This window comes from Colletotrichum phormii, assembly GCF_030913505.1.
Source record: "Colletotrichum phormii strain CBS 102054 chromosome Unknown BDP81scaffold_10, whole genome shotgun sequence".
NCBI lineage: Eukaryota > Fungi > Ascomycota > Sordariomycetes > Glomerellales > Glomerellaceae > Colletotrichum > Colletotrichum phormii.
In genome coordinates, this window is record NW_026851452.1 from 1382969 (window position 1) to 1410060 (window position 27092).

The following is a 27092-nucleotide window of genomic DNA, read 5'->3' on the forward strand; positions in this document are numbered from 1 at the left end:
GAATTGGCCCAGTGTGGGGGAAGGTGCCCTGTGTCTCTCACCCCGCTTCCTTCCTTCTCGCTTTCGTGGATTTGATCATCGACTTGAAGCCTGAGGAGACAAGGAGACAGAGTTGAGAGTGACAGACCACAGCACCGGATCCAATGGTGAAGAAAAGGCCCAATAAAGACACTTTCCTGCTAACCATCTGCCATCTGCCACTTGGATCTTTTCTTTTTACCTTGTCTCCGGCGGGGTAGACGTTGATGTCTTTGATCTTTCCCCATATCCCCGTAGGTAGGTATCCTTACCCTTCTCCTATTCATCATCACACCTCAGCAAAAACACCCACACACACAAACACAGAACAGCGCATCCCTTAACACCAGCTCACGCACCCTCCGCTCTGTCCCTCCTCCCCCACCTCTGACATCTCTCACAGACCCGACACAAAGAGCCTTACTGTAAGGCACTTGTGGCCAGTGGTACCTGGCCTTACAAAGTCAAAAGTCTCCTTACCTTAGCCTGGCCTGCAATGACAGCGTCGGTGGGTTCTATGCTCTATGCTCCATGTCCATTCCCTGCCCAGATCCACCCACTTTCACTCTCTCTCGGCCAAATTCACTGCTAACTGCCTGCATCCACTTCCAGCCCGTTAATCAACACTGCATTGTTAATTGACAGCATTCTCCATCCTACGCACTACACTACACTACACGACACGACACGACACGAGACCACCACCAACGAGAATCCGCACACCCACGCCAAAAGTCGCCATGGAGAGCCTCCAGCTGGCGCAGATGCTCGCCGACCTGAGCAGCCTCAATGCAACCGTTTGTTTCCCCCATCTTCTGTCCATCCTCGACTCTTGTCCCGGTCGCATTCTCTGACTTGCCCATGTAACCCCCCCTGCGATGCGCTACGCTGGGCGCTTCGGCGGCTGCAGGGGCTCTTGGGAAGGAAGAAGATCCGCAACAAACTTTTTAGCAACTCGATCATTTGCCCTCTGCAAAAGTGCTGATGACCTCATTCCACCACAGGAACCAAACGCGGCAGCCGCCCTCGTCACTGCAAACAAGGCCATCCAGACCGTTGAGAAGACAAGCGCCAACCCCGCCGCCGCCGGACTGCCCAAGCGGCCCACCGATGAACTCCGCCGCGTCCACACTCACAGCTCCCAGACCTCGCGGACAGGTACTGGCACCGCTTCGCCTGCCCGCGTCGACAAGTTTGGCCGTCGCATTATGATGAGCCCGCCCGCCCTGTCGCGCTCCAACTCGGCCCAGGGCTCCATCCCAGGCACTCCCAAGAGAGATTCAGATGTACGAAGCACCACCACCTCACAGAATCAACAACAGCCTGGGACGGGACAGAGAGCTTACATGATGGGTGCTGAATAGGTCGAAGACGATATGGATCGCGCATCAACCCTTATGGCGCTGTACGAGATCCGCGCGAAGCTCAAGCAGCAGGACAACAGCAGCCTCATGAAGGCCCGGGAGAAGATTGCCGACCTCGCGGCACGGCAGCAGCAGTCGACGGCAACGCCTGGCAAGAAGGAGCCCGAGAAGATTACGTCTCGGTTTACGTTCCCGAAATAAGCGAGGGGTTCTTTCAAGTACACGCATACTTTCTTAAACATAAGCGGCGGTACGGCGTTTGGGGGTGGACTCGATCTGGTTATTTTCGACAAAGTCCGGCATGAGGGATACTAAAAGTCACGACGAATCGGTGTTACGGGTCACGAGAGGTACTCAGTTGGATGCTGAGCATATGTTTTGCGGTTTCTGTTTTGTTTTGCGGCCAGCAGTCGTCACTTGGGAATGCCATCAGGTCACGACGCATTTTTGCTCCTCGTTCTTCATCTGTCTATTGGAGGACTGGGGAAAAGGCCAGGGATCACATGGGCAAGGCGCGAGAGCCAGGGCCGAGTCCGGAGGCGAATCCGGGGTTCCGTTTATTCGTCGACCGGTTGTGTTTCACAGCGTTTGCTGGAATCATGCCCTCAATGGTGACCAGCGCTGGGGTCCGTATGTCCGTAGAGAGACTACACGTTTTGATGTCCATAGCAGACCTTGGAATCCTACAGAATTTCCCCGAAACTTTGACGAGCGATAATCTATCCCAAGATATTGTCGTATCGCAGATTTCACAGTCGGGACCACGCAGAAAATAAGAGAAGGCGGGTCAGTTTGTCGCCAAGGCCGGGAGGTGTCACCGGAGTGTCGCGGAAACTTTCAGGTGACGGAACGGAGGAAGGGGTTTTGGGACCGTCCCAAGTGCGCGGCAAATCTGGCCGATTGACCTAGCAGAGTTGTGCCCAATTGTTTTGCAACCAGTTTTTGGCGATGGGCGCGGAGCAGTTAGTCGGATCGGGTCGAGTTTACTGTGTGAGATATTGGGGACCATAAGTGGCATTCTGCACCGAGCTGATGGCCCGCGGCGTGACCGTTGAAATTTTAATTTTTTTGCCATCTAGCCGGTTGTGTCGAGGGATTACAGTGCATTCGTTGCCCTATTCCAGAGGGAAGTCTCAACAGAAGGAGGTTGCTCAAGATCTCGGATAAGTCCACATCGAGCATCTAATGAAGAAGTTCAAGAGAGACGCTGTTTGCGGCTCTGGGCAGAGCGAGGTGGGGAGAGCGGCCGCACCACCTCAGCGTCAGCAGCCCTCAGTGCGGCAGTGCCTCCACGTAGTACTGTCTACCTTACAGCTCTCCCGTCTCTTCCAGAACATCCGGGATTCGCGGGTCGCGGGTCACCGGGTTTTAAGGTTGTGTTTGGCAGTGGTGCGCATGGGGTGAGGATGAGCGAGGGAGGACACGCCAGCTGAAAGTAGAGGAACACCTTGAAGTCTGTTCTCCCTGTGGTTCGAGATGTAAGGTACCTTACCTTGAAGTAGATCGCGACCGGAAGATATCGGTCTGCTGCGGCGTGAGTTCAGCTTCCTTTGCCCGGATCCACCCCCCGGTATGTCGCCGCTGGTGAGGCCGGGTCATTAACAGGCTTTGCGAGGGAAGGCGCAAACGGATGTTGAGGGGAGCCACAGTGCCAAGGTACTGAGGTAAGCCGGGGGAGGCGACTGTGAATTGGATGACAGGATGACTCCTTAGGTACGAATGAGTAAACAACGAAGAAATGACAAATAAGAGGATATGTTTTGTGGAAACGGTTTGAATAAGCTCGCGAGAGGAGGAAAGGCTATTCACCTCACTTCAGGTATCTCGGTTGGGGAGGTCACGCTACCGTGGCATCGCCACAGGTGGACGAGGAACCCTTGGGAGGAGGATGCGGTTGATGGGCCCGCGGCCAAATGTACACACTGTTGGGTGAGAGGATGCGCGCAAACGAATGGAGACGGCCAAGCCTCGCTCGTGCCGGTGATGTCAGGCGCCGCCCTGGAAGCCCCATTCTTTCTTTTTGCTCAGGTTCTTCTGCTCCTTCGTTTACCGAAACGGTGTGAGTCTCTCTTGCGATTCGTTCGGTCTCTAGAGGAACTCTGGCTGGCGAGAAGGCGAAAAAGTGAAAAAGGCGAGCACAGCCATTTTCGATGCCGGAACCCCGATGGGAACTATTGTCGGGCGACGTAATGGGTTGGTGATAGTTTGGGACTGGGTGAACTAAGTTCTGGGCCCTTGATGGCCTGAGGAAGAGGAGAGGATCCGCGGCTGGTATCCGTATCTTGCATGGGGCTTTGATGGGTTCGTGTCTTGGAGGAGGACCGTTGGCTTCTTGGTGATGCTGGTGAGTGTCTGTCTGCGCGAGAGGGATACCTAAGGTAAGGTAGATACAGACGAAAAAGCATGCCGTCCAAACAAAACATCGGAGGGAACGGAGGGGAAACTAACCGGACGGGGGGCCCCATTCATTCCATTCCCTTGAGATGCCGGTGACTCGGCGGTAAAGGTGGTTGAAGGGGACTTTGGCTGCTGAGTGCTGACAATGGGAAGTATAATGCAAGTATTCCGTACCATCTGAGGAAGGTGTGGGCATCACTGGAAGCTTCGCCGGGGGACCAAGTGTGCAAGTCTGGGCAGAGGAGGGAGGCCACGCAATGGCTTTGGGGCCAAGTGACTGCCCAGCCTCCAAGACGTCGCTTTTGTCTGGCGACGGTTTGCTTGGCTTTCTTCATCACGCCGTCGGGCGAAATATAACTTGGATCCCTCTTTCCCCCCTCCTCTTCCTCTTAACCCCCGTCTGATTTTTTTTTTCTTTCTCAAGACGCCTTTGGCATCAATCAACCTTGTACCTAATCAAAAACCTAAACGTCTTGACTCTCTCTTTTGGCGCTTCACTGTTGCCTGCCTTACCTTGCGGATACGGATACATAACAGAACCCTCCAAAATTCTCATTTGATTAATACAAACCTTGATTGTCTCGCATTACACTCTAAGTAGGCTGCAGTCCTCCCAGCCAAATCTTCCGACGTTACCTATCCTCCACAGGTACAACTCACCTTAATTTTTGTGCACAGCACTTGCACCACCGAGGGCCTCTCTCCAGCTCCCGACTACACCGGATCTCGCCCGTATACGGACAGGACGTCAAAAAAAGCCATCACGTCATTGAACATCACTCACCATCTTCCCTCCCCGCCAACGAGAAGCATAGCAAACGCCACGCAAAAGTGAGCTGTTGGGTTGTCGCCTTCGGTCTAAAGCACAGACAAGAAATACAATAGTCGGACGAAGCTTCCCCTCGGACAGCTCTTTCTGCCTTTTACATCTCGTCTGTTTTTTTGTCCGCCGCACCATAATCCTGTCCAGCAACGGTTCGACAGCAAGTTCGACCTACTAAGATCCAACCTCTTCCTCACCTACATCGACGGTCGCAAAGAACCACCTTCCCATCTAGGGACAACATCACAGCCATCAAGATGGCGGACTCTGCAGGCGACTTTCACATCCTGCCCTATCCCGTCGACACACTCGACAAGAGGTAAGCCCTTTCCCCCTCCCCATCACTGCATGCCATCCCAAATGGATCTGCAAGACCCTGCATACATCAACCAGCCCCCGGCGATGCCCTCCGGACGCTAACGTCAATCCTGCAGACAATATTACAACGAAATCTGTACCTCCGGCCAAATTTACAGAAACGGAGCATGCTATGAGCGCGGCGCATGGTACTGGTGGGGACGCTGGGTCCTCGCCGCCGTCGTCGTCGGCATCGCACTCCTGATCCTCATCTTGTTAGGGTAACCCCCCAGTGCTATTTCCCGTCTCACGGCACGACCTCCTATTGCACTCGATCGTCATGGCTAACATTTGATCCAAATAGCTGCATGAACTCTCGCCGTCGCAGAAAGCGCGGCGTCCAGCCCTTCTACGGCACCGGATGGATGAGCAACAACAACAACAACAAGCACAATCAGCAGGGCACCTACGCCTACAACCAGCCGTACAATGGTCAGCAGCAAGGGTATGCGGGCTACCCCCAACCGGGCGGAACCTACCAGAACCCGCCGCCGGCCTACGGACAGGCGCAGCAGCAACCTCAATACACCGGCACCACGTTCAACCCTAATGATGGATACTACGGCGGCCACAACGAGGGTATTCACCTGCAGCAGCCTCAGAACGCCTACCAGCGCGATTCGTACGCGCCGCCTGCTGGTCCGCCGCCCGGAAAGTAGACGGGATGAAGATGATGGTGGGGTTTTCTGAGGCGGGGAAGGGTTCGAGGCGGAGAGGCGTGAAACTTCTTTGACTGCTATGAGTACGACGACTTGCGAACACACAGATGATACCTTGATTGCGAAACACCCCGGTTAGGCGTTAGCAGGTTTTCTTTGGATGGACTTTACGACGATAGGGGCCATTGGAGGAGGAACGAATAGGGAATGTTGTATGATGACGTCGGATTTGGGGTTGAGCCTAGTCTAAATAAAAGGCTAAGAAGACTCGGGACTATTATTCCATAGTAAATTTTAACATTACCGATGCTTATGTGCGGGACCCAGACTTGTGAAGCTTGGTGATGAACAAGTACCCCGTATATGAGACATATGCTTACACTTACCTCAGAGGCTCGACCTGGATCAAGTTGACAATACAACACCATACGACGTTCTGATTCAGCGCGACCAGTCCTGGCAAGAAAAGCCACATAACTTGAACATGTCAACCAGTCTATGGAAAGGTCGTTGGGTCTATGTTATCGCACAGGTCAGGTTGCTAGCTTAGCTTCCTACATCAGACGAGCCCTGCACTGGACTGACTGGGCTGCAGCTATGAATTCAATTACCCTTCCTTCCCTTCTAGACGTCCAGACGGTCTTATGGGGACGTGCGGGTTCTGGCTCCTCTGACGAAGGTGAGCTACTCGGAACAGTGATATTACGATTCTACGCCATCGCGTGCGCCTACGTCCGTTCGTCTTCGATCCTGCGAAACTCCTAGAAGCATGGAAGAGTAGCGATGGACTGGTCGGTAGGATTCTCTAGTCATTTAGCTAGATCCTGATGTTCATTTTGAAGCGGTGAGGATGGGGATTTCTAAGACATGAAGGGGGTTTTGTCTCCGAGATGCCTGTCCCGTCCAAGATACCTGGCCGTATCGAATCTGCAGTGTCCCGACAAGGCCCGGGGGGGCTCTGCCGTCCTCTCGGCCGAGTCGATGAATGAATCACACGCATGGTCAATGTGGCGAGTGTCTGTGGCTGAGCAAGTAGGTGGTGTGGCTGGAAATCACCAATTGGCATTTTTACGTGTTCCCGTCATAGCCGAACGCGAGGGAAGGAAGGCAGGGGTCACGGGGGCACGGGGGTTGTTGGACTCACACGACCCAGAAGACGCTTTGGCCAATGCCAAGTCGTAATGTGCTGTGTATGTGCCTGAGGACGAAAAGAACACCATGTTTCATCATGTTGACTCTGCATGCTGCTACTGGCGGTCCCTCGGTCCCCAGTTTGTCTCGTTTTCAATACGGTTGGTGCAGGTGGTTTCGGTCTGCGTGGGTGCGTGGGCACGCGGCGGCAGACAGATATGCTGCAACTTCCTGCAAGTGAATACTCGCTAACTAAGAATGCCTTGCCTTACTTAAGTTTGTACCTCACTTAACGGCCGGGGGAGGGGGGACGGCTCATCGGCGCAATCAAGATTGTGGTCGACGAATCCAAAATCATCTCCGAGCCGGAACACCCCCCCCCCCTGATTCTCAACTTTTTGAGGGAAAAACGGCACTCGCGCGATTACAAGGGACTTGCCAGACAGCCGTTTTGGAGTTGAGGTGGAAGTGGACACGGACGTTGGCGTTGCAGGCAGAAAAGAGAATGCGAAGCAGCGCCTACATACTCCGTACGCAGCATTGCAACTGAACAGGTCGCAGCAAAAGCAAAGCAGAAGGGGGTGGGGGAACGGGAAGTCAGGAACCGCTTCCCCCACTCAAGTTCGTCTGAGCAGGGATATTCAATCCGCTAGAGCGTGGCATGGCGCTCGATCGCAATTCAAATTTCCCTCTGGAAATCATGGATCTCCCTGTGCTCAGGTCGCGGCGTACGTCCCCGTCGCGCTTTCGCTCTCTCTTAGGTACCTCAGGGAGCATGTAAGCTGCTAATGTTTCCCTTCCCAGTGAAGTTCCCACCAGTGACCACTGCCACTTTTGATCGTCCTTCGTGGCTTTCCCGGGAAAGTAACTCTGTGTGCGTCACGTCAATCTTTTCCCCTTCCTTCTTCCTTTTCCCACACTTCGTTGCAAATCCTCCTCTCTTTTTGCTGCTCTTCTGACCTTTTGGTCAATGGAAGGGAAACAAATCCTCTTCTTCATCTCATCTACGGCGGCCTCTCGTCACTCTCTTTCTTGACAACCTCCCGAGGTGCATATTCCTCCGACAACCCGGCAGACTGCGTCCTGTGCCGTTTCGCTCCTTTTTCCATCCGTCCCATCTCCTTGGCCATTTCCCGAGGCTGTTTGACGGTGCTCCTCGTGTCTCTCATTCTTACCCTTTTTTTATTCTCTTCGCGAAGCCGAAGAGCAGAATTCCAGCTCAAGTCATTCCTTAAACCCGTACGAATACTCCGCCTCTCGCCGCCACTCCGGGATTTATTTATCCTCAACACATCTCACGAAAAGGACCCCCCCTCAGCTACAGCCTCCATCCTACCTGGGATAACCGTGTCTCGACAGCTTGGACACGAATTGCGACCCACCCCTTTTCTCAATACTCGCACCCAGCAGCGTCACCAAGCAATAAGACCAAGACACCCAACCTGTTGGCCACGGATCGCCTACTTTTCGGGGTCATCCTGTTGGACGTTGTGGTGCTTGCTGACTTGCACCGCCCAGTTTCAGTGCCATTTTGAGACGAAAGCCTCTGGGCTTTTTGCTCGTTCGCCGCTACCATTCGCTACACGTCCCCTACCACACGTTCACCAGCCCACCCTCGCAAGAGGACGAACGCTTTGCCCTCCCATAGGCAGTGACGACAGCAAGACTTGCATTCATTTACCGGCAGCACAGCGGCACTTATTCATTTCGGTTCTTACCCTTCGCGGCTCTTGAGTCTCGACCTTTTTAAGTTCACGCCTACCACTTTCATTTGCCATCTTGGCTTCTCGTGAGATCGTTTTGCGCAAATCCGGCCTCCCGTTACACTTGCACTACGACGATCTCTCGTACCACGAAGCGGTTCGCCTTATCCATCCAACGGTCCGCCGATCACCGTTCAAGCCGATCAAACAACGAAACATCGAGCTCCATGAGATGATGGAGCAATAGTCCGCTTCTAATCCCGCACATCAATCATCCTCGACCAACCAAGCTCGACGTGCCCAAATACTGCGGGTAATCTACCGAGAATCACGTTCTTTGTTGGAGGAAAAGCAAAAATCATTCAAGATGCCTTCGATCGATGTCGCTATGGCGAGGAGCCTCCGGGGAGGAGTGTGGGGATCGGTCGTGTCAAGTATGGCTGCGAACATTCAGAGTCGCGGAATTACAGACACAGTAGAGAGCGCCGGAAACTCGATCAACGATGTGAAGACGGCGCTGTCTAGTTGGGACAATTGCATGTCCGTTAATTTCTGCAAGTAGGTTTCGGTCACAGCCTCGCTCAAACTCCGACGTGCTAACTTGCGCAGGTGGCCCGTCATTGCAGTCATGATCTTTGGAGGCCTGATCATTTTCTCAATCCTATGGTGCATCATCCGGTGCGCTTGCTGCGGTTTGTCGTGCTGCTGCCAGTGCTGCTACTGCTTGAAATGCTGTGGTAACTGCTGCGGTTGCTGCGATACTCCCAAGGGAACACCCCACAAGCACCTCGACGACGACTCGTATGGACCGAACAATCAGGGATACAAATCTCAGGCGCCCATGGCCCCCTTTTACAACAATGCCAGCACCGCACCTGCACACCAGGCGAATTCAGCAGCACCGATGGCCACCGGAGCCGCAGCGCCACCTCAATATGCCGAATTTGAGATGAACAAATCAAGTGCTAACCCGGCAGATGCTGATTCACTCCCCGCAATGCCCAGCTGGGAGGGTGCGGGCTCGAAGAAGGTGGCGCTCGAGGAGGAGGTGGAGCTTGAGCAGTTGAACAAGCCGGCGGCATCACCGAATCCGAATGGACAGAACATGCCTCTCATGGCACCCAACGCCATGTCCCACCCGAACAGCCCCATGCCGGGCGACAGGAGTCCTTATGGCCAGGATCCTCAGGCTGGCCCCAGCGGCTACTTCACCAACGCCAATCAGCCTGCGGGCCCCTACGAGATGGCGGGTAACGGCTACAGTGATGGCGCGTACGGACAGTCAAAATCTTCTTTCGGCGTAGACCAAGGATACGGAAATGGGGCCATGGCCGCCGGAGGAATGGCAGCTGCGGGAGGCATGGGGATGCAGGGCAGAGGTACACCGCACCAAGAGTTCAACAACAATGGCTACGGGCCCCAGAGAGGTCAGACGTATCCTCGTCCCCAGCAAGACTTCGATCAGGGCTTCGGCAACGGCTACGAGCAGGGAGGCTATGGCATGGGCCGTCCTCCCCGTACCGGTCCCAGCCCGGCACCGATACCCCGAAGCTTCACAGCACCACCTCGCGATGGACCAAGTCCCGCCCCGGCTGGATATCGCCGCTCTCCTGGTCCTCAAGCCGGCGGTTATCGCGGCCCTCCACCCCCTCCCAGCGACTACCGGCGATCTCCTGCACCTCAAAACGACTATGGCTTTGACCAGCAAAATCAGCAAGGCCAGTTCCTCAATGAGAATTACGGTCGTCCGCAGTATGGAGCAAACTCGCGTCAACCCTCTTCGGAGTCGACTCGCCCTCTTGCCCCTCAGCGCAGCTACACCGGCGACCAAAGCATGGCATCTCCGGACCTGCATGACTCTGGTGGATTTGACTTCAGGTCTGGCTACAGCCGTCCGCAACAATACAACTACAACCGCGGCCCGAGCGGTGGCAACCAGCATATGGAGGACGAAGATGAACAGCGACCCCCGCAAAGCAGCGGCGGAACCTACCCAGGATACAAGGCGTACCAGCCGACAAAGGACGGCTGGAGTGGCGTCTGAGCGAAATGACAACAATAACGACAGAAGGCAAAGAGCATATGCACACCTGCCCAAGAGCACCAACGGCCCCTTGCACTGGGGGCGACTTCTATTTAAAGACTAATGCAGTCAGAAGTTCATTCGAGGCGGCGTTGCTTTGAGTTTCCGATAAAGATGTGCTTTGGATGGCTAATCCCTGCCCCTTACACGCAAAACTACTGGACGTTTGTTTGGAAACACCAAAAAGAGACATGGTTTTTGGGGGGGGGGGGGGCCACTTGGAGTTTCGGGCATACAAAGAGCCACTGTTTTTTCAACTCATGACCGAGGAGCAAATCGGAGCTGTATAATGACTACGGTCAAGATTCTGTTTGGATGAATTTTCAAATTGTCGGACTTTTCCATTTTTCATGTTTACAAGGCGTGGCATTATCGGCGCGGCATTTTCAGATTCTTTGTTTGGCCCTTTCTTTTGCATCTTCTTCGAGTGGAAATGGCCAACCACGGGACAAGGTTCTTCTCACTTGGCGATGGACGAGCCGCGGGCTGGCGACGTACTTTGATGCCATGTCATCCAGTTTCGGATGATTTAGAGTTTGGGGCTGTGTGTGGAGGAGGTTACTCTGCGTGGGAGACGCAGTGTTGAAGATGACAGGGGAGTGAGCGGCTGAGGGGATGAAGCTGGGGGGGGGGGGGGGGGGGTGCTGGTTGAATAGCACTAATCCAGCTGGCTTGAGGTAGTTCTGCCTGGCTGGGAGCCTTTCAATCGGGCTTCTTGCTGTTGGCATGGTGGATGAATACCAAAAACTTTTTGATACAAACTTCGATTTAGTGGTATGTGATGGTCGGGTAAGTGAGTTGGGTTACCTGCGTCCACCTTACTGTGCATGTCCGCTTCATCAATGACGGCCGTCAGCAGTCATAAGTCCAAGTAGACCATCGTGATTCAACATACTCAATCGCCCGAGCAAGCTCGCTTCGAACAGTCATTGAAGCGCTTACCATCCGTCCAAGCGCTTGTCAACCCCCAAGAGAGTCACCTTTTCCTTTCAACCACTAACCCGGGGGCCGGCCCGGGCCCGCATACAACCCTTCCCCCCGGCTCGTCAACCCCCCGGTCGTCTCGTTCCGTAGCGCGCCTAAGTGGAAAATGATTAGCGGGCACGGCGGGCTCTGCAGTCCTGCAACTGCTGCTTGCCGATCCACTCCTACTCCGCCCAGCGCCGCTTCACATTCCCGATTTGACAGTTGCAATTTACAGACGTGCATATGCTGTTGGTTCCTTTCTCTTACTCCAACTTTTGTCCCCCCTGCCTAGGTGCCTAGTTCGGTGTGCTCGTAAATGTTTGCCCTGTGTGTGTGACTGTGGCCTGGGGGGTTGCCTGGGCCCTGGGACGAGGGAAGAGAGAAGGGTTTGCGTCCAAGGGGGTGGGCAAGGGGAGCGGACTTTCGAAGGATTGCGGGTATGGAGGGAAGAGAGGAGCTGGTTTGGACTTGTGACGCGACTTTCTTCTCTGCTTTTCTTTGGCGAATTGAGTCTGGGCGGCGCTTCTTTCCTCTATTTCGGTAGCTCATTACACCTTTACTATTTATTTATTTTTTTGAGAATTATCGACGTTCAAATCAGGCTACCGACGTTCCTCCTTACACCCTGCTTCTGCCCCTGTAGATGTCAAAATCCCCAGAGCCTGGTGGACTAGAGGCCGGCAAGCCTGGACATTTGTTCCAGAGCTCGAAGCGGCTGTTGATGAAGGAGTATGGGTACAATGAGGACGATGATTTGAGCAAGCCCTCGAGGCGGCGGCAGCAGTCTTACGATGGCGACGACGATGATGATGATGATGGCGAGGGATGTGGTCACGCCACTTGCGAACATGAACATTCTGAGGACGTCCCTGTGAGTTCTCTGTTTTTTTCCTGTCTTGAGGATTTCATTTTCCTCGGCTTCAATCCCCGCCACTCCTTCCCCTGAATGTATCTTCTGTATCTTTGTCCCCAGAGATGATAGACTGACCGTGCCGGACTGGTTCTTTTTGCTCCAGGGCTTGTCGTCGTCGGGATTGAGTCTGAGTGAGTCCATATTGGAGTACCGGATGGAGAACGGGAGGACATATCATCGGTACAAAGACGGCAGTGAGTGGGAGGCCCTGATAGTCCGGGTTAGAGATTTTGGTGGTGGTGGTGGTGGTGGTATCGTTCCTGACCAGTACAATTGCAGAATACACTCTTCCAAACGATCAGGCTGAGCAGGAGAGGTTAGGTGAGTCTTTCTGTTCTATTCCCTTTTGCCGCCGGCATTGGGTTGGCGCTGCTGCTGCTGCAAGACACAGGCACAGCATATCGGCTCTACAGTTTCCTCCTACCTTTGAAGCGGCGTCCCTCCCCCTTTCCCCATGCGTCTGAAAAACTGACTTGAAGCCTCACTGTAAGACCTCCAGCACAACGTCTTCCTCCTTACGTTTGACAACAGGCTCGGCCTCGCACCGCCGTGCCAAAAGGGGGCTGAAGTCCCCGGTAGGGTCCTTGATGTTGGGACGGGGACGGGGATCTGGGCTATTGATTTTGGTGATGAGCATCCCGAGGCTGAGGTGAGTCTGGTTTGACGCTTCTGAAAGTCGTGGAGGGGTTGTTTGCTGATGACAGTTGGCAAATTACAAGGTCCTTGGGATTGATCTTTCTCCTAATCAACCTACGTTGTGAGTTTGAAGTTAACCCCCCTACTCATCTTGGCATTGGGCCTTTCTGACGCCTTCGCTTTAGCCTACCGCCAAACGTTGACTTTGAAATCGACGACATTGAAGAGGAGTGGGTGTTTGACGAGCCGTTTGACTACATCCACAGCCGCCTCATGACCTCCAGCATCGCAGACTGGAAGGAGTACCTGAAGAATTGTTACGAGTTGAGTCTTCCCCTAAACCTCTCTTAACTGTGCAAAAGAGGAACACAGCTTCCAGGCTACAAATTCAGACCATCTCACACACTCTCTCTCACAACAGCAACCTCACACCAGGAGGTTACCTCGAACTCCAAGAAGTCGACGTAGGCCCCTCCAGCGACGACGGCACCCTCGACCCCACGACCTCGGCACTGGCGCGGTACTGCGCGCTCCTGCAGGACGCCTCGGTGAAGCTGGGCCGTCCATACCAGGAGATCCCCACGCTGGCCGACGTGATGCGCGATCCGGAGGTCGGGTTCGTGGACGTCGAGGTTCGCGTGTTCAAGTGGCCTACCAACGGGTGGCCAACGGCGGACACGGAGGAAGGGAGAAGGTTGAGGGAGTTGGGGGTGTGGAGCGGGCGGAATATTATGGCTGGGCTTGAAGGGTTCGCGATGGCGCCGTTCACGAGGGCGTTTGGATGGTCCAAGGAGGATGTTGATGCGTTTTTGGTGGATGTGAAGAGGGAGGTGAGGGATGAGAGTATTCATGCTTATGGGCTTGTGTGAGTATTTCTTTTCGTATGGGTGTTTTAGTGTGTACTGTATGTGTGATACACATGTGCTAATGTCTTCTAACTAGGTATTCCATCGTGGGCAAGAAGCCTTTAGAGTAGGGACCATCAGACATTGATGAGGCCGCAGAATGGAATGAGATCCGAATCACATAGTAATGAGTGGAGATAGCATTGGCAAAATAGTCTGTCTGGGAGGCACCGATGCACTAGAAGGCTGGTCTTTACGCCTCAAATATAGTTAATGAGTTTGAGGACGTTTCTCACAATTTGACGAAAATACACATATGTATGTATCCTCACGCCGAATCTCAATCTCATAGAGCATCTCTGCTAGGGTACATTGCAAGTACCTGTGCAGTTTCTACATTGCACATACGTATGAGAGGTAAGCGGCTGGCTGTCAAGCAGCTGAGAATGATTCGTCATACTCAACGTCACGCACAGTTATGTAAAGGAGAAGTCGTCTTTGCTCACCGCAAAATCATACAAGAACCAAAGCTCCGAAGGTTTGCATGAGGGAGACGCCAATAACTTCATCATCGGATGGGTTGCCAGAGTACTGAAATCAGTTTTCCCGGGGTCATCAGGCGCGGAACCGAAGGCTACTTCTCGCGTCTGATAGGATTCTCTATGCAATGATAGTAGGTCGATCATAATGAACCATCGGCCATCAAACCGTCAAGTATCACAAAGGAGCAATCGAGAGGACGTTCGTCTTCGATTCGACCTCCATGAAGAGGTTATCGTGGAAATGTTAGTCTAGCTCTCCCATATTCAGCCATGGAATACATTCTCAAGGGCTGAAATCTAGCTACGGACCTCGGCTATATGGCCTCCAGAATAATCGACGGCTGCCGCTCACCATTGGGATAGTCTTTTACTTGGCGTAATTAGAGCTTCAACTACAGACATCGTGGATCACTCACATCGGTAAGTAATCGATAGTTCTCTTCCATGGCCGAGAAGCAGTGAAGAAGCACATCGTTGTCATCTATCCAGTAACGGAAGTCTGTGTAACTTGATAGATGATGCTAATCAATCATCTGGACACTATTCGCTTGTACTTCGCTGGCCGAAACCCGAAATCACCTCTGAGGTCCTTCTTACATGTAGCAATAATCGACACGCCCGCATATCAAATGAACTAAAGTATATTGACATGATCCTGACCGAAGCGTCTGCTTCAATGACAGGGTGTTCTACCTCCAGAACCAAACGTGCCGTGTCTTGGCCACTTCTTGTGTGTAGAGCAACGTTATGATGGTCTCTGTTACTTCTGTTGATAACTTCTAGTCAGCCGTGGGCGGAGGATGCAGGAAACTCAACCAGCCACTTCACGGTCAGCATCGCATCAAATGCGCAGGTCCTCCAGGCACCCTTAGTATGGCAAAGCTAGGGCTCAAAACATTGCTTTCCTGACTAGTTAATGAAGTATTCACATCGTTGATCTATAGACTATTATATCCGGCAATCTGATAACACTCAGCAGAGTTACCTGACTTATGGCTTGAAGTAATCGAAGTAGCTTCGGCGGATAAATGGAAGTATCAACAGACCTAATCCATCACTTACACAATGTTTCTGGCTTACATGCCGCCTGCTGGCAAGTTGATGAGCTCCTGCCTCACAACGGTGTTCTAGATCATTGGAGGCGCGGGAAAGACGCACACCGCAGGCTAGATACCTTCTTGAGACTCACAAACACGCATCTGTTGCATCGCCTAGCCGCTCATCGATTGAGCGTGCAGACTTTTCCATGTCGTCCTCCCGAAGGCCATTTGCGGGGTCAGCGAGATGCTGCGGTCCGCCTCCCAGAGGTTGGTGTGGCGTCAGCTGAACCAAGACAGTTGACACAATGAATGTATAATGCTCCTATACGAAATTGTATGAGGATGAAAAGGCAAATCTCTCAGAAATTCCGGATTCCTTGGTCCATGAAATTGCGTCTTCATTGTCGCCGCCCCTCCCCTACTTTCAGGAATCCAATGAAACCCGAAACCGCTACATTTTCAATAATTATTACTGAACGTGGATTCTCGCTGAAATCCATATGCCACAGCTATCGAATGGATGTGGGCCATTCCACAACCCCGTCGGACATTAGAGGCAGTCGAGTATAGTATACGTCTTGAACGGAGCAACGCCACCTTCGACAATTACCAAGAGCATTTATTAGTAGCGTGGTGGCCTCAACTAAAAGCAGAGCCCGTTTAGTTATTGCACCTACGTAGGTTGTACAAGTCCGTGATGGAGTCCAACAAGACACATTAGGAGTAGAACAGCATGCTCGAGGCACAGAGATTACATAACACTTGAAGACAATGCAGTCCATGCGACTGTTCACTTCAGGATAGGATGTGATTGAAATGTCTAGCTTCATTGGCAATGGGAACAGCTAACTAGGTACGGAGGTATCCTTACAGGCCCGTCATGGCCTCAATCAAAACAAGCTATACTAGCACTCCAGCAGAGAAAAAAAGCCAACAAGCCACTCCAAACGACGAAGATGCGGCTCGGGTACCCAAATCATGCTTTTCCCACCCTCCCAGGCCGCAACAGCATCTGGTATCTCTCCAGCCTCCCAAATTTACTCCAAACGCCACTTGGCAGAGTGCCATTTCCAGGACCGACCCTAAAACGTAGTCCAACAGAGAGAAAGAACGGTTACTTTACATGCCAAGCCTCCAAAAGCCATGCCATTAATCGAGTGGTCTTCGTCAGAGCAAGCAGCGATCATCTATGCCTCCACCGCAACAGCCGGGGCGCTAACGGCTGCCGGCTCGGGTTGGTTGAGCTCCTCCTCCTCGGCGATCTCGCCACCTGCTTCGCGCTCAGCCCAGGCTCCCCAAAGGCCACGCTTGGCGCGGACCTTGATAGGAGCACCGAGGGTCTCGCCCTGCTCGACCTTGATCGCGTCCTTCGTGGCCAAAACGAGGCATTCGAAAAACATCTTGGTGGCATCGGCTTTCGTTGTTCTGTTCTCGGGCAGGAGGTCCTGGAAGATGACAGCGTTCTTCTTCCGCTTGTCGGCGTCGTGCTCGGCCTCAGGGCCAAAAATGTCTCTGAGGATGTGGACAGCGTGCTTGGTACCCATAGAGACAGGGCCACTGTCCTGAGGGTGAACTGCAGGAGCTGCCGTCTCATCAAAGTCAGGCATGGGACTTCCTTCACGCGAAACGGGTCGGCCAGTGTTGTCGTCGTCTCCTCCAAAAGTGATGCCCTCCTCTTCAGCCGGAATCTCAAGGACAGTGCCATCTGCTGCCACGCTTTGGTTGCCCAGCCCGGCATCTTCGACGGCGAACGCGTCGTCTTCTTCAATGTTAAGACGAGGCGACTTGGATGTGGCACCGTTGTCACTCTCCACATCAGCGATACCGCTGTCCCTCTTCCTCTTCAACTCGTTGAATCGGCTGACAGCCTCGAGCGAAAGCATTCCTCTCAGCTCAGGTGCCCAACTGGCACTGCGGCCGTCGAGCATGATGTTGGAGACGAACCCGCCACTCTTCTGCATCTCCATGAGAGCCAGGACGAACGGATCTCTAGGCAAGAACGATTGAGCTCTGAGGATGTTGGCATGGTTGGCTTGTTGGTCTTTGATGTGAGTGCTTGAAAGCATCGTCTGCTCGTCTGGCAACAGAACCTTCCTCTTCTTGGCTCGTTGAGGATGACGAATGACTGTGAGCTCCTCCTCCTCATCCGGCTCGTAGAGATCTGTGTGCTGAATACGGGAGTATTCTTCCTCAACCTCTCTTGCGAACTCAGGGTCAATTTCTGACAGTGGTGATTCAGAGATACGACCACGCGGCATATCCAGAGGACCACCAGCAAGACCCGGAATAACAGATTGATCGCCGATGGGGAACTGGAAGTCGTCGTCACCCATTTGGATGTCGCCCTCCTCGTCAGCGATGCGGACGGTGTCGTCGCCAAAGTCAAGGTTCAGACCCAGTGAAGGCTCACGCTCGGTCTGGTCCTTGCCTCGCGGCATGATGTCGAGCTCGCTGAAGATGTCGTCCTCGACTGAGCGAGCCAAAGGCGCGTCTCTTCCCATTTCGATAGTCGTATCCATGCGGGTAGGTCGCTCATCGATGTCCATGCCAAAGTCGAGTTCAAGATCGAGATCTTCCATAGGCGCAAGCTCCAGTTCGTCGTCGAAGGTATCCGCCTGGTTGAGAAATTGGCTGTTGTTGAAATCCTCCTGGAGGTTGATGTCGCGATGGCTAACGCGCCCCTTGCGACCCACTGGCGTAGCTGTGACATCGTCCATTTGCGACAAAAGCCAGGCCGCATCGGGAGGCGGTGGAAGATCCAGGTTGTCTAGTGGAGTAATTTTGTCAGGCAGCAGCAGCGCTTCGCGGTTGTTGACGTAGAGGTTGGCGACTGCCATATCGTGATTGTCACTTGAGCGGAAGGCCTATAGAAGTCAGTAAAACGCGTCAAACATCTGGGCGGGAGGCAAGAAGCGCACCATCTTGATCTTCATCGAGGCCTCATTGCAGTCCTCGAGCAGGTAACGGGCTTTGCGATTGTAGATTCTGACAACACCAAGCAGCAACTGGCCACTTAAACGAAGGGCCATCGGGGCCTGGCCGGGCGTAATGATAGCCTCTACACTGTCCGGCAGGTTGGACTGCAAAATGTGCGTCTTTGAAAGCTTGCGCTCAATATTGGCGGACAACCAAACGCGGGCCAGCGGCCCGCTCTTCTGGAGGAGCGTCTCCGAATAGAACATGGCGGCGACGAGGGTTCGTGACGCGAGGGTGTTGATGCGAGAGGCAAGAAGCAAGAGCTACTGCTCGTAAGGTATATAGGCAGCGACGCGCGCCGGGGTTAGAGGGGTGGTTGTGGAAGCCCTCGTAAACACGAAAGCGCGTTGTTATGGGGAATCGGGTCGCGTTGGGGATGTAGCGGTCGAGGCGAAGTCTAACACGCGCGGAGTACGAGGCGCGGTGACATGAAGCAAGTCGTGAGGATAGCGAAAGGCTGAAGTGTAAAGTTGCAGCGATAGCAATAGTAGCAAGAGCGCGATGAGCAGCGATGAGGGAGATGGAGGAAATGAGCAGGAGGGGGGGAGTCAAGGTGTGGTGGTCTTCTCTCTCTCTCGACGCCGTGCCGGTGGACGCAAATTGACGGGGCTGGGATTGGGCAGGGATTGGTCCGCGCAGAATTTGGTGGCACCAGCCACATCACGTGAGACCGTTGCTCCGCTCTTGGATCATCAACTCGCTGACCCGGCGACCATCCCGGAAGCGGCGGGTCATAGGTATCTTTTCGTACTGTGGCGGCGTGAAGGATACATGGCAAGGATGCCAACTTATCACGCCTTATCTAATCATTTTCAGGTACGAGGAGGACCGGAGCTTTACCAACAAGGAAGCTGTAAGTCGAGGCAGGCACCGTGCATGGTGATTACCACTCAAGGTGTCGAGGTACCGCAGAACATGCAGCTCGAGTTCCCGTTGAAGTATGCGTACATACCTTGCATCCAGGTTCTGTACGTATAACAGGATGTCCTTTTCGGATACCTTGTTCATCTCACCGACAACTAAACATTCATGTGCGGTAAACATCTGAGCTGCAGCTACCTACCTTATAAGCTGAGTTGAGGAATCTCGAGGCGAGGAGTTCCTATTGCTACAGGTCCGTTTGGAGACACACATGAGATGAAACCAAAATTGGGTAGTGTGAGCCCTTGAGATATCATTGGAGGCCCCGTGTCTCCAATTTGAATCCCCAACATGATCACCATGCTTTGGGACCTGGAGGCCCTGGTTAATTATGGCATGCAGTAGGTGGTTATGGCTTCCAAAGATACATGGTGGTGTCACTTTGTACCGCAAATCACTCAGAAAACTCACTTGGTGCCACTAGCCTTGACGGTGAAAGTTCCCATGTTCCTCTCCCCAATCCAGAGCGAGCCACATCACCAGCATTGGCGCCCAGTAGCCAAGTTAGAATATTCACTTGTATTCATAAGGCTTGAATATCTTGACGTTGCAACCATGAGACATGTAACTGATATCGTGCAAGCCCATGTCTGGATTTGCTTACGGCACTCAAGCAGCCGTTCACGGGGATGGGCGGAGCGGCGACACTGTTCCCGAGTCCTCGTTCCAGGGCCCCCTGTACAACAGCCACGGACCCGCCGTACTAAGCGTCGCGTTGGCACGCCGCACGCCCTGTCCCTGGTACCAGATTTGGCCATGCATCTGCTATCCCAACCGAAGGCACACGTTTTCTCATCTTTTACCACGACATCCGCTTGTCTTCACTCAGTCACCAGCTTTCGCGAAACTATGTCTTCGGACCAAGCTCCCCGCAATTGATTCCTTGGCGACTAAGGACATTCCGTCCTCCGAAATCGAACCTACTCTGACATCCGACGACATATCCTTTCGCTTGGGCGCATGCCTCCTTTTCGCCTCGTACACTGACAGATGATCGGCGCTGGGCCTTCTGCAACTACTCCAAGGTCGTGACCGAGGTATCACTGCCTCGCCATACGCAGACATGCAGTGGCCGTGGCATAAAAGGAAGGACTCCGACGATGGTGAAGCTTTGTTGCCTCTGGCGGCCAAGATGCCGAGCATCAACGGTTTGACCATGGAACCTCTGGAGACGGAATCATCGCGGTCCAGGCCAGGCCATAGTCGAACTACATCGGCGCAGTCAAGAGTAATGTTCTTTCTTACTCTCCATATCTTTGATATCTAGCTAATATCTCTCTGCGTAGAGCATCGCCGACGAATTCTCCTCGATGGGTTCCACCGAAGCCGCCAGCCGCCTTCAAACGTCCCTTACCCACGGTCTATCGCCAACCGAAGCCTTAACCCGACTGAGCGACTACGGTCCGAACGAGATTCCTCACGAACCCCCAGAACCACTGTGGCTTCGTTTCATCAAACAATTTCAGGAGCCGCTTATCTTGCTGTTGCTTGTGTCGGCCGGAGCATCCTTATTTTTGGGCAACATGGATGATGCAGTCAGCATTACGGTCGCCGTGACAATCGTGGTCTCGGTCGGCTTCGTGCAAGAATACCGCTCAGAGAAGTCGATAGAGGCTCTTAGCCATTTGGTTCCGGCCCACGCCCATCTGGTCCGCTCGGCTATCAGCAAGACACCCGGCAGCGCCAAAACTCCCACTTGGCCGCCACAGGGGCCCATGGATGGCACAGAGTCAGTTGGATCTACTACGCCTGGAGAGGAAATGCTGGAAGCAACCTCATCAAAGGTCATGGCCTCGCAACTTGTGCCAGGAGATTTGGTTTACTTCACCACGGGCGATCGAATTCCGGCGGATATTCGGGTCACCAAGGCAGCAGATCTCACGATTGACGAGTCAAACCTCACAGGAGAAAACGAGCCGGTGCGAATCACCGCAGAGACGAGAGCGCGAAGTATCTTGTCTCCGGCATACGGCGCAGACACGCTTCAGCTTCCGAGCCCATCCGCCTTGTCCGACAACCGTGATGCAGGTGGGAGTGGCGACAACAATATTGCCTGGATGGGCACGCTGGTGAGGTCCGGTCACGGCCAAGGCATTGTCTTTGCAACGGGTGGGCAAACCAACTTCGGAACAATTGCGACTAGCGTGTCTGGAACAGAGAGTCCTCGTTCACCACTTCAACTCTCCATGGACGATCTAGGCTCTCAGCTCAGCAAAGCTTCATTTGTGGTCATTGGCCTCATTTCTCTGGTCGGCTGGCTTCAAGGGAAAAAGTTGTTGGAAATCTTCACTATTTCGATTTCTCTTGCTGTTGCAGCTATTCCGGAAGGTTTGCCCATTATCGTGACTGTCACCCTGGCCCTTGGTGTTCATAGGATGGCTCGTCATAACGCTATCGTGCGCAGAATGCCCAAGGTAGAGACTTTGGGTTCAGTCAATGTCGTTTGTACCGACAAGACAGGTATGTGGTGTAAATACTGGTTGGGGATTCAATCGGCTGATTACTGACATGCTGCAGGTACTCTTACCATGAACCATATGACAACCGCCAAAATGTGGTATTTTGGTGCTAACGACGCCATCGATGTTGAGTCCGACGATGAGGCAACGGAAACAAAGCCAGATCCTGCAACTCTACGCATTCTGCGGATTGGTAACATCGCGAACAATGGCCGCTTGGCACAGCAATACACTGAAAACGGTGCTGCTGCAAGAGCTGTGCTATCGTCAACTCAAGGGGCAGACTTCACTTCAACTTACACTCGCTGGTGTGGCCAACCTACGGATGTTGCTATGCTCGACTTGCTTGACAGATTCAAGGAGCATGACGTTCGCGAGTCTATCGGCCCGCGTCTGACGGAGACCCCCTTCAGCTCTGAGCGCAAATGGATGGGCGTTACCATTGGAACTAATGATAAGGAGTTTGCCTACATGAAAGGCTCCATCGACCGAATTCTCGAAGCGTGTGATACCTATCTCACTCGCGATGGGCGAGAGATCGTTCTTGACTCTACGCGTCGTGAGGAAGCTCTGCAAGCTGCCGAGACTATGGCGTCGAAGGGCCTCCGCGTACTTGCATTCGCCAGCGGCGCGGTTTCTAGATCTAGGGGCAGAGTGGCACTTGCGCCGACCAGTCGTACCAATACCCCCCAACCTGTCGACGAAACTTACAGGGGCCTTACGTTTGCTGGCCTGGTCGGCATGAGCGATCCGCCAAGGCCAGGAGTTGGCAAGTCAATTAGGAGACTTCTGCGCGGAGGTGTCAGAGTCGTCATGATAACAGGAGATGCCGAGACGACCGCTGTGGCGATTGGCAGGCAGCTTGGCATGCCGATTGCAAAGCCCATCGAATACGCCTCTAATCAAGCTGCAGTTCGGCCAGTTTTGAGGGGAGAGGATGTTGATAATATGTCAGAAGAGGAGCTCTCCCACGCCATCCAGCACACCACCATCTTTGCTCGCACGAATCCAGACCATAAGCTGAAGATTATTCGAGCTTTCCAGGCCAGGGGTGATATTGTCGCCATGACTGGAGACGGTGTCAACGACGCACCAGCACTGAAACGAGCGGATATCGGCATCTCGATGGGCTTACACGGGACTGATGTGGCAAAGGAAGCTGCCGATATGATTCTGACGGATGACGATTTCTCAACGATCCTTCGAGCGATCGAAGAGGGCAAGGGAATCTTCAACAACATCCAGAACTTTTTGACTTTCCAGCTGAGTACAAGCGCAGCTGGCTTGTCTCTGGTACTTATCTGCACAATTCTTGGATTCAAATCACCGCTGAATGCTATGCAGATCCTCTGGATCAGTGAGTCTTTCCGTTTCCAGAGAAGATTCTACTCAAACTAACCATTTCATAGATATCATCATGGATGGGCCACCAGCTCAGTCTCTTGGCGTAGAATCAGTTGACGCCGATGTAATGAATCGGCCTCCTCGGAAGCGGAATGATGCAGTCCTCACGAAGGCTCTCCTCTACAGGGTCATGACCTCGGCATTCATCATTATGGCGGGCACGATGCTCGTATATAGACGTGAGATGCTTGCCGATGGCGAGGTTAATCGCCGCGATACAACCATGACCTTTACTTGCTTTGTACTATTCGACATGTTCAACGCAATGGCCTGCCGATCTGAATCAAAGTCGGTTTTGCGAGGCGAGGTTGGGCTCTTTTCAAACACCTTGTTTAACTGGGCCGTCTCTCTCAGCATTGCGGGCCAGTTGCTTGTCATTTACTTCCCTTGGCTCCAGGAGGTTTTCCAAACGGAGGCATTGGGCTTGTTCGATCTGTTGGGGCTTTTGGTGCTTTGCAGCACGGTGTTTTGGGCGGATGAGTTTAGAAAGTACTGGAAGTATGCCAGACGGCGCATGGGAGGCGGTTACAGTCAGGCAGTGTAGAACAAGACGCGGAAGCATCACTCATGTGAAGGTACGGGGGAATCGTACCAGTCAACGGCCTTAGCATATATGTAGAACTCTGAATACGGTAAATAATTTTAACGGCCTTTTCAAAATTCAATTGCAAACTCACTCTTCGCTTTCGTCCGATGCTCTGGAACAGGACAGTTGTGCAGATCAGCCCAAAGTTTGTTCCTCCCTTGCGCCCACACCTTGACCTCGCTTATCGGTGAGCAAGGTTCACCGAACCTCCTACCTTGCACTTCGGGCCAGCTCACACCTTGACCTGGACCTCAACCCTCACGGCACAGACAACACCCCCCTACCTCTGCTGGCAGGCCAAGGTAGCTATGCACCCGTCAGCTAGCTCGCGCCAATGTCAACACTCACGAATGGCGCTTCCTCCCATCGCGCGGACAGCGACAATGCCGCCGACGGCGCACACAGCAGCGCTGCGGCCCGACCCAGCAGTAGCAGCATCTACGCAGCATCGAGCGTCGCCGAGGTGCGTGCTGCTCTCGAAGCTCTCCACGCCCGCGAATCGACGATCACGAGCCGTCTCGACGCACTCCTCGGCTCCCAGGCCGACCTCGCCCGCGAATTAGGACGACTGGACCTCCTGCGCGCGGGGCTCGGTAGTCAGGTCATTGCTGCCCGGTCCGTTGGCAATGACATGCTCTCGACGGCCGCGGACACGGCGGGGCGGCTGAGCAATAAGGTGAAGGAGCTGGACTTGGAGAAGAGTCGGGTCGAGGATACGCTCGAGGTCGTGAAGCAGGTCGTCGAGCTCAAGGCTTGCGTCCAGGGCGTCGTGGGTAGCATGGGTGCCCCGCAGGACTGGGAGGCAGCTGCGGCGTACCTTGCGCGGGCGTCCCAGGTGCCGGAAGAGATAACCAAGGGCAAGTTTGCGTCGTCGATTGTCCCGTCCGTCGAGGTTCCCGACCCCCCGTGGGTGACGCTCGAGAATGCCAAGGAGAGTCTATGCGGGCTGTTCCTCAGGGAGTTTGAGAAGGCGACCAAGGAGGGAGATGGTGCCAAGGTGACGAGGTTCTTCAAGCTCTTCCCGCTCATTGGAAGAGGAGACACTGGCTTGGACGTCTATGGGCGGTATGTCTGCCAGGGTGTGGCCGGTACGGCAAGATCGGTATTGAAGGAGAGCCCTGGCGTTCAGGCGAGAAAGGAGGGCTTCTTCTATGCGAATGCTCTCACCAGATTATTCGACCATATTGCACGCATTGTGGAAGGTCACGGAGGTCTTGTGGAGCTTCACTATGGCTCTGGCAAGATGGTTCGTGTCATTGAGCGGCTGCAGCAGGAGGCCGACGTACAAGGAGGCATTGTACTCGACTCATGGAGCGATGAGCGAGACGTCGACAGGCGGCTGAAAGACGTCAAGAGCTACCCCTTTTCTTTCTTGGTGCAGAGTTTCCTGCCTCAACAGAGAGGAGGGACACCACGAGTCAACTCGCCTGCCATGGGCGCCGGCGCGAACCCGCGAGCCAGTGAGGACGAGGGCGTCAACATGAAGGAGGTCGATGGTCTCCTGAGTGAGATTGCAATCATGCTCGGCCGATGGTCTCTATACTCCAAGTTCTTAGCAGGAAAGACTCGCGTAAGTCGAATTCTTCTCTACCCTTGCGAATACATCACTAACGGTTCTTTTAGGACCCCACTGCGCCCGATGACGCTCCGCTATCCGTGCCGGAAGTTGTTGTCAAGTCCAACCTCAGGAAGAAGATTTCGGACAAGCTTACGTCCCCGTATAACATCATGATGACTTTCTTCTTCCGAAGATCAGTCGAAAAAGCATTCCAACTGGATGAGTCACCAGCGAGTGGCCTATCTCTCAGCATGAACAAGCACATCGACACGAACCAAGCATTCATCATCTCCGCGGTTGACGACGTCATGTACGTTGTCAGTGCCGTTATTCAAAAGTCAATATCGACCTCTCAAAGAGACGTCATCTCATCCGTCATTCCTACCATCGGTCGCGTCCTCGGCTCAGACTTTGTCGGCATGATCCAACGAAAGATGCGAGACGAGTCCTATCCCAAGCCCATTGTGCAAGGAGGATTCCCGCCAGAAGATAGGATCATCCAATTCATCATTCTCATCAACAGTCTCGACACCGCGAACGAGTATCTTGGACGAATCATCACAAGTAACATCGGAAGCACAAACGATCCGCCAAAGGCAAACGGCGATGCTCATGAGCCATCACTCAGAGATACTTTCCCCTTTGATAAGGACGTTGCTTTCGTGTCTTCGGCTCTTAACACCCTACACAGCTCCTTCACCACCAAGACTACCGAGCTTCTCAACGAGGGACTCCAGGTTCTCTTCAAGCAGGTCGTCCAACCACGCCTCCGGCCTGTACTCAGCGACACCTTCCGCGACATAGACTACTCCTTAACCGAAGAGGAGCTTGCCGAGTTCGCCCAGCAGAACGACGAGGATGAGGAGGAGATGCTAGACCAGGTATCCCGTCGCTTCGAGCACGGCTGGGACCAGCTCATGAAGCCCGTGGTGCGGCTCATGACGGTCCACACCTTTACGACGCTCCACGACCTCACGGCGCGGTACCTCTCGCGTGTGCTCGAACGCAGGGTTTGGGACGCGCGGGCGAACGCTTACGGCGTCATTCGCATGGAGCGTGACTTCTCCAGCATCGTCAGCACCGTTTCCAAGGGCAACTATGGCGTCAGGGAGCTGTTTGCAAGGGTTTCGCAGATTTTGATGGTGGCCAACATGGAGGAGGAGGAGTGGGAGGAGATTTCTGCTCAGCCGGAGGACGGGGAGGAGGATGGTATGATTTGGGTTCTGACTGAGGAGGAGAGGCGGCGGGCGAGGCATCTTACCTCTAGGGAGCGTAGAGGATGAGGTTCCGTCTCAAGAAAGTAGTGAGATTGATGCGCTGCTCGTTGTTAAGAGAATGGAGCCTCTGTGTAAAGGGGGGATGGGCGGGTTTGGAATACAGAAAAGCTGATGAGAAATGACCTCCTTTTCACTCCAGCAAAGCGGCATTATACGATCAAGATGTTTGCTTGGGGGTGGGTATCTAAGATATAAAGAATATTATCGAGACTGTTACAAAAACTTGAGCTGTCTGATGATCTACTTCACATAACGGTGAATAGCACGGATCAAAGACCTGTCGATCAAAAGTGAGATAGTTCCTAGCTTCAGGAGACGTTAAAGCAGACGATGGGCTCTCGTTCATTCAACGGCAACAGGTGATTGTTCTCATGATTCGAGGGCCCGTTTTGACAAGTGAGTAGTAGTTGTGATCCCAAGACTCGGGCATGGGA

At 53.6% G+C, this 27092-nt stretch overlaps 9 protein-coding genes across 9 annotated transcripts; 8 read left to right on the forward strand and 1 right to left on the reverse strand.

The window, feature by feature from the left end:
- Nucleotides 1-758: 758 nt before the first annotated feature.
- BDP81DRAFT_394471 (uncharacterized protein) lies at nt 759-1583 on the forward strand (the record flags this gene model as incomplete). The annotated part of the gene is made up of 3 exons (XM_060587966.1): nt 759-815; nt 1023-1304; nt 1383-1583. 3 exons carry the CDS (start codon nt 759-761, stop codon nt 1581-1583), a joined length of 540 nt encoding a protein of 179 aa, XP_060445432.1.
- BDP81DRAFT_29225 (uncharacterized protein) lies at nt 1564-2363 on the forward strand. Its single transcript, XM_060583073.1, has one exon. It carries the CDS (start codon nt 1745-1747, stop codon nt 2156-2158), a length of 414 nt encoding a protein of 137 aa, XP_060445433.1. The 5' UTR covers nt 1564-1744; the 3' UTR covers nt 2159-2363.
- A 2124-nt stretch (nt 2364-4487) lies between these two features.
- On the forward strand, nt 4488-5702 carry BDP81DRAFT_29229 (chitin synthesis regulation, resistance to congo red-domain-containing protein). Its single transcript, XM_060583074.1, has 3 exons — nt 4488-4921; nt 5037-5174; nt 5264-5702. The coding sequence occupies exons 1-3, from the start codon at nt 4860-4862 to the stop codon at nt 5616-5618; spliced, it is 555 nt and encodes a 184-aa protein (XP_060445434.1). The 5' UTR covers nt 4488-4859; the 3' UTR covers nt 5619-5702.
- A 3117-nt stretch (nt 5703-8819) lies between these two features.
- Nucleotides 8820-10496, forward strand: BDP81DRAFT_319250 (uncharacterized protein; the record flags this gene model as incomplete). The annotated part of the gene is made up of 2 exons (XM_060584420.1): nt 8820-9010; nt 9062-10496. 2 exons carry the CDS (start codon nt 8820-8822, stop codon nt 10494-10496), a joined length of 1626 nt encoding a protein of 541 aa, XP_060445435.1.
- Nucleotides 10497-10735: 239 nt separating this feature from the next.
- On the forward strand, nt 10736-11161 carry BDP81DRAFT_428438 (uncharacterized protein). Its single transcript, XM_060590423.1, has one exon. It carries the CDS (start codon nt 10851-10853, stop codon nt 11061-11063), a length of 213 nt encoding a protein of 70 aa, XP_060445436.1. The 5' UTR covers nt 10736-10850; the 3' UTR covers nt 11064-11161.
- Nucleotides 11162-12568: 1407 nt separating this feature from the next.
- BDP81DRAFT_461224 (S-adenosyl-L-methionine-dependent methyltransferase) lies at nt 12569-13919 on the forward strand (the record flags this gene model as incomplete). Its single annotated transcript, XM_060593747.1, has 6 exons — nt 12569-12608; nt 12694-12735; nt 12906-13063; nt 13134-13171; nt 13236-13352; nt 13472-13919. The coding sequence occupies 6 exons, from the start codon at nt 12569-12571 to the stop codon at nt 13917-13919; spliced, it is 843 nt and encodes a 280-aa protein (XP_060445437.1).
- A 2367-nt stretch (nt 13920-16286) lies between these two features.
- On the reverse strand, nt 16287-19030 carry BDP81DRAFT_374780 (Rec8 like protein-domain-containing protein). Its single transcript, XM_060586704.1, has 2 exons — nt 18396-19030; nt 16287-18341 (listed from the first exon to the last, which is right to left on the reverse strand). The coding sequence occupies exons 1-2, from the start codon at nt 18657-18659 to the stop codon at nt 16665-16667; spliced, it is 1941 nt and encodes a 646-aa protein (XP_060445438.1). The 5' UTR covers nt 18660-19030; the 3' UTR covers nt 16287-16664.
- A 1407-nt stretch (nt 19031-20437) lies between these two features.
- Nucleotides 20438-23781, forward strand: BDP81DRAFT_319905 (calcium-transporting P-type ATPase; the record flags this gene model as incomplete). The annotated part of the gene is made up of 4 exons (XM_060584480.1): nt 20438-20602; nt 20661-21834; nt 21892-23190; nt 23243-23781. 4 exons carry the CDS (start codon nt 20438-20440, stop codon nt 23779-23781), a joined length of 3177 nt encoding a protein of 1058 aa, XP_060445439.1.
- Nucleotides 23782-24079: 298 nt separating this feature from the next.
- Nucleotides 24080-27040, forward strand: BDP81DRAFT_406639 (COG4 transporter). The gene is made up of 2 exons (XM_060588984.1): nt 24080-25393; nt 25447-27040. The coding sequence occupies exons 1-2, from the start codon at nt 24158-24160 to the stop codon at nt 26662-26664; spliced, it is 2454 nt and encodes an 817-aa protein (XP_060445440.1). The 5' UTR covers nt 24080-24157; the 3' UTR covers nt 26665-27040.
- Nucleotides 27041-27092: the final 52 nt, after the last annotated feature.